General features: G+C 43.2%; 1 protein-coding gene across 2 annotated transcripts in view; it reads right to left on the reverse strand.

Moving 5' to 3' along the window:
* Positions 1-921: 921 nt before the first annotated feature.
* Positions 922-6,215, reverse strand: part of glod5 (glyoxalase domain containing 5) — a 12,909-nt gene continuing 7,615 nt past the window's right edge. Inside the window, exons 3-5 of one of the 2 annotated variants that reach the window (XR_009806719.1) lie at positions 2,076-2,231; positions 1,728-1,980; positions 922-1,611 (exon numbers count right to left, since the gene is read on the reverse strand). Coding sequence is in view for 1 of the 2 variants with exons in the window: in XM_061899668.1 (XP_061755652.1) it covers positions 1,837-1,980; positions 2,076-2,231 (300 nt within the window). In the remaining variant the exon portion in view is untranslated. Of the gene's footprint in view, positions 1,981-2,075; positions 2,232-6,215 lie in introns of both variants that reach the window. The other variant, XM_061899668.1, reaches the window with a different exon arrangement.

The following is a 6,215-nucleotide window of genomic DNA, read 5'->3' on the forward strand; positions in this document are numbered from 1 at the left end:
GATGTCGAGCGGGTCTAACATGATACTGTGAAAGTTCAATCCACAATGGATCCAACACAGTCGCGAGAGTCCAGTCCAAAGCGGATCCAACACAGCAGCGAGAGTCCCGTTCACAGCGGAGCCAGCAGGAAACCATCCCAAGCGGAGGCGGATCAGCAGCGCAGAGATGTCCCCAGCCGATACACAGGCAAGCAGTACATGGCCACCCGGATCGGACCGGACCCCCTCCACAAGGGAGAGTGGGACATAGAAGAAAAAGAAAAGAAACGGCAGATCAACTGGTCTAAAAAGGGAGTCTATTTAAAGGCGAGAGTATACAAATGAGTTTTAAGGTGAGACTTAAATGCTTCTACTGAGGTAGCATCTCCAACTGTTACCGGGAGGGCATTCCAGAGTACTGGAACCCGAACGGAAAACGCTCTATAGCCCGCAGACTTTTTTTGGGCTTTGGGAATCACTAACAAGCCGGAGTCCTTTGAACGCAGATTTCTTGCCGGGACATATGGTACAATACAATCTGCAAGATAGGATGGAGCTAGACCGTGTAGTATTTTATACGTAAGTAGTAAAACATAGATGTGTACACACACATATATATATATATATATATATATATATATGTATACACACGTGTGTATATATATATATATATATATATATATGGATAGATAGATATACAATATATGTGTGGGTATATATATATATATATATATATATATATATATGTGTGTATATACACACACATATATATATATATATATGTGTGTATATACACACATACAGTGGGGCAAAAAAGTATTTAGTCAGCCCCCGATTTTGCAAGTTCTCCCACTTCAAATGCTGACAGAGGTCTGTAATGTTCATCATAGGTACACTTCAACTGTGAGAGACAGAATGTGAAAAAAAATCCAGGAATTCACATTGTAGGAATTTTAAAGAATTTATTTGTCATTTATGGAGGAAAATAAGTATTTGGTCAACCATTCAAAGCTCTCACTGATGGAAGGAGGTTTTGGCTCCAAATCTCACGATACATGGCCCCATTCATTCTTTCCTTAACACGGATCAATCGTCCTGTTCCCTTAGCAGAAAAACAGCCCCAAAGCATGATGTTTCCACCCCCATGCTTCACAGTAGGTATGGTGTTCTTGGGATGCAACTCAGTATTCTTCTTCCTCCAAACACGACCAGTTGAGTTTATACCAAAAAGTTCTATTTTGGTTTCATCTGACCACATGACATTCTCCCAATCCTCTGCTGTATCATCCATGTATCCATTTTGGTATCAACTCAACTCGTCATGTTTGGAGGAAGAAGAATACTGAGTTGCAACCCACGCAGTCACGGGGAGAACATGCAAACTCTACACAAAGATCCCAAACCCGGGATTGAACTCAGGACTGCTCAGGACCTTCGTGTTGTGAGGCACAGAGTACTTTATTATAATCTCTGTTAGACATGTGAAAAAAGAAATGTTTTCATAGTTTGACGGATCAACATGTTGTCCCTAATTATAAACATATCCATACTACATTCCAATTAAGATAGAATAAAATTAAATCTGCCAAAATATTTTTCCTCACATCAGTAGCAAGGAGCAACTAAGATGTCCATCCATCCATCCATTTTCTACCGCTTATTCCCTTTCGGGGTTGCGGGGGGCGCTGGCGCCTATCTCAGCTACAATCGGGCAGAAGGCGGGGTACACCCTGGACAAGTTGCCACCTAACTAACACAATCTACGGCGGTCCCCAATCAAGTGTTCATGATGACTTCCGTAAGAAAACATTGAAAAGATTTTAGATTTAGGAATACAAAAAAGTTCAAGAGCAAATACTAGTCCTGATTGTCTGATTTTTTCTGGTTATAATTGGACACTTCGATGAGATTTTTATCTGGATCTCTAAAGTACAGAGAGGTGATTGTCCCCACTGCTCCAGTCCTCTCCACTGGACCCTCCTCTATCTGGACGCCACACACCTACAAACAAAACAGTTATACAGGGCGAGACAGTCGAATTAATACACCCACCGATCATTTAGCATTCAGGAACACGGCAGACCTAAATAACTTACCTTCAGGTGTGCAGCTACGGTCGTCAGAGGGGTTTTGGTGACGAGACACAGGTCAGCAGAGCCAGGCATGGGATTCTTGGCTTTAGGCTCAAATTCCTGCCCGAGTTGGTGAAGGTTAAACTTCTGCTTCCCAAAGCCCAGAGCCTTCCGGTTACCCTTAGTCGGTGTAGCAGAGATGGCATTTGTGAGTGAAGAGAACTGTCCCAAGGCGATTCAAGCAGAACTGCTACTCTATCAGCAATGTGCAATCAGATTCTGCCATCTGGTGGACATTCTTTCAAATCAGAGAACCAGCACATCCTCACCTGAGTCATGCTCTAAGAAATGTTTTCATGATGCGCAGAATAAATCCACACTCATGTTAGTACAAATGTAAACTAGCTCCTTATGTTTCTACTTGTTTAAAGTGTGCAGAATGGCATTGTTTTTAAACACATTTGAATTAAAACAAGCAAGCCTTAGCGTGTCTCTCTGTATTTCATTCAAAACAATGCAGTCCAACTACAGTCCTTTGGGTGGTTATAATGTCTGCAAAGTTTATGTTACAAAGCAGGCAAACATTCCACCTTATAGATTTACCTGTGGACATGCAGATGGAGAACGCACAAACTCAATATTCAAACAGTTAAAAGTGGTCACCAACCTTTCCAAGCTCAGGATCCCTGGTCTAAGCCAAAAACCAAAGCAAGATCTACCCTACGTCAATTATTCTTATCTTTTTTTAAAGAAAAGGGTTTGCGTTACTGTTGGCTGATGTGGAAATGTGGGTCGGAGCTGCTTGGTTGGTAGGGCGCCCGTACCAGCAACTTGAGGTTTTCAGGTTCGATTCCCGCATCCGCCATCTTAGTTATTGCTGTTGTGTCCATGGGCAACACACTGTACCCACCTCCTCCCAGTGCTACTCAAACAGTTTTAAATATGTAGACCAGGGGTCAGCAACCTTTTTGAAACCAAGATCTACTTCTTGGGTACTGATTAATGCGAAGGGCTACCAGTTTGATGCACACTTGAATAAATTGCCAGAAATAGCCCATCCATCTTCTTCCGCTTATCCGAGGTCGGGTCGCGGGGGCAGCAGCCTAAGCAGGGAAGCCCAGACTTCCCTCTCCCCAGCCACTTCGTCTAGCTCTTCCCGGGGGATCCCGAGGCGTTCCCAGGCCAGCCGGGAGACATAGTCTTCCCAACGTGTCCTGGGTCTTCCCCGTGGCCTCCTACCGGTTGGACGTGCCCTAAACACCTCCCTAGGGAGGCGTTCGGGTGGCATCCTGACCAGATGCCCGAACCACCTCATCTGGCTCCTCTCCATGTGGAGGAGCAGCGGCTTTACTTTGAGTTCCTCCCGGATGGCAGAGCTTCTCACCCTATCTCTAAGGGAGAGACCTGCCACACGGCGGAGGAAACTCATTTGGGCCGCTTGTACCCGTGATCTTATCCTTTCGGTCATGACCCAAAGCTCATGACCATAGGTGAGGATGGGAACGTAGATCGACCGGTAAATTGAGAGCTTTGCCTTCCGGCTCAGCTCCTTCTTCACCACAACGGATCGATCCAACGTCCGCATTACTGAAGACGCCGCACCGTCATGTACAAAGCACATACAAAATTTATACCAAAACAAAATAATTGTTCAAAGTGAAAGTAATTATAGTCCAAAAGGAACTCACAAAGATATTTAATAAATTGAGATTTAGAACAGTGAATATGGAAAGAAGCATTTCCATCAGAGGAGTACAGACTTGATAGTGGAACAAAACAATGTAAATCTCTTTCTGTATTTAAATAAATGTCAAATTCACGATGATGAAAAGATATGATTGAGTAAATTATTGTTTTCATGTTTGTTTATCAAATAAACACTGCATTAAAAAATGACTTGAAGAACAAATGTAACTTTTTGAATAGGGGGGCCGACTTTCTAAATTGATATGTACTTCTTTTACTTCTTTTCATTTGTGATTTATTTTAAAACTATGTTGATTTTTTTTTTTTACCTTTAATGAATAAAATGCAATGCAAGAAGTTTAAAAAGTGAAAATAAGTTAAATTAGCACAAACATCTCATTATGTTTCCCCTGTGCAACATTAAGTTGGATATTGTTTGTACTAATGCTTCCATAATTTGTATATGTACTTTCTATCAAGGAGACACTCGTGTTTTTGTCTTACAAAACAGCAATTAAGCTCCTAATGCATTTCTCCAATTGCTGTGAAAGTGCACTCTACAGTCGAGAGCAGGACAGCAAGTCTATCTTTTAACATCATGACTGCTGCTTTATACGTGCCTTTAAACGTTTTCTCAAAAGGATTTCAGAGGAACGGTTTATATTTTGCAAAAGTACAACTTCAGTGTACTGCTGTGTGTTTTTATAAAGCATGTTTATGGTTTGGCAATGGAGCATTTTGCTTCTGCAATCTTTTTTAAATCCATTAGTAGTTTTGGGTAGAAACCTGTCTTTTTTTATTTTTCTTTGCTTGCTATGTGGTAAGATAGGAGGGTAAAAGTAAAGAGTCATTAATTGCGTCATGTTGGGCATAGCTCCACTGTAGTGCTATCCACAGCTGCTTTGGCCTTTTTGGAATTTGCCCTGCCATAATAACACAATTGTGTAACAATTACAAACTCAGAGAAAGCATAAATACAGTGTTTAAAGTATGGACCATTTTTTTCAGACATAAGGCGCACTGTTTGATGATCGGGTCTATTTTCATACATAAGGTGCATTAAAGAGGTCCTATTATGATTCATTTTTCCAACGAGTGTGAAGTGACCGGAATGAGAATCAGCACCTCCAAGTCCGAGTCCATGGTTCTCGTCCGGGTTGGGGAGGAGACCCTGCCCCAAGTGGAGGAGTTCAAGTACCTAGGAGTCTTGTTCACGAGTGAGGGAAGAGTGGACCGTGAGATCGACAGGCGGATCGGTGCGGCGTCTTCAGTAATGCGGACGTTGTACCGATCCGTTGTGGTGAAGAAGGAGCTGAGCCGGAAGGCAAAGCTCTCAATTTACCAGTCGATCTACGTTCCCATCCTCACCTATGGTCATGAGCTTTGGGACATGACCGAAAGGATAAGATCACGGGTACAAGCGGCCCAAATGAGTTTGGGGCTCTCCCTTAGAGATAGGGTGAGAAGCTCTGCCATCCGGGAGGAACTCAAAGTAAAGCCGCTGCTCCTCCACATCGAGAGGAGCCAGATGAGGTGGTTCGGGCATCTGGTCAGGATGCCACCCGAACGCCTCCCTAGGGAGGTGTTTAGGGCACGTCCAACCGGTAGGAGGCCACGGGGAAGACCCAGGACACGTTGGGAAGACTATGTCTCCCGGCTGGCCTGGGAACGCCTCGGGATCCCTCGGGAAGAGCTAGACGAAGTGGCTGGGGAGAGGGAAGTCTGGGTTTCCCTGCTTAGGCTGTTGCCCCCGCGACCCGACCTCGGATAAGCGTAAGAAGATGGTTGGATGGATTTTCCAACATTTAAAACACTTCCTTGTGGTCGACATAGCATGTAATGGCGGGTATTTGGTATTCACACTTCAACTACGTCTTCTTCTTTGTTGAAGTTTTCGCTTCCAAAGCCAGTTCAGTGGCCTAGTGGTTAGAGTGTCTGCCCTGAAATCGGTAGGTTGTGAGTTCAAACCCTCTCACCTCCCAGGGGGTGAACAAGGGGATGGGTCAAATGCAGAGGACAAATTTCACCACACCTAGTGTGTGAGTGACAATCATTGGTACGTTAACCTTACTGACATGTATAAGTGAGAACTATACACTGCTTGGTCCTAGAAATGTCAACAGCGGAGGATGAAAACTTGAGGCTATAACTGCTGCCAAAAGTGCATCAACAAAGTATTGAGCAAAGGGACTTAATATTTACAATTGTATTTTTAATACCTGTGTAAACATTTCTACAATTCTGTTTTTTTCTGTCAAGATGGGGTGAGTGTAAATACAGTGGGAAATACAATTATGTTTTTTTTTTAGCAAATGGCTGCAATTAAAAAGAGTAGAACATTTAAATGGGTCTGAAACATTTCCATAACCACCTTACATACAGTATAGCAGTAGTTCTCAGCCTTTTTTCAGTGATGTACCCCCTGTGAACATGTTTTTAATTCAAGTACCCCCTAAACAGAGCAAAGCATTTTTGGCT

Source organism: Nerophis ophidion, linkage group LG05 (genome assembly GCF_033978795.1).
Source record: "Nerophis ophidion isolate RoL-2023_Sa linkage group LG05, RoL_Noph_v1.0, whole genome shotgun sequence".
NCBI classification, from domain to species: domain Eukaryota; kingdom Metazoa; phylum Chordata; class Actinopteri; order Syngnathiformes; family Syngnathidae; genus Nerophis; species Nerophis ophidion.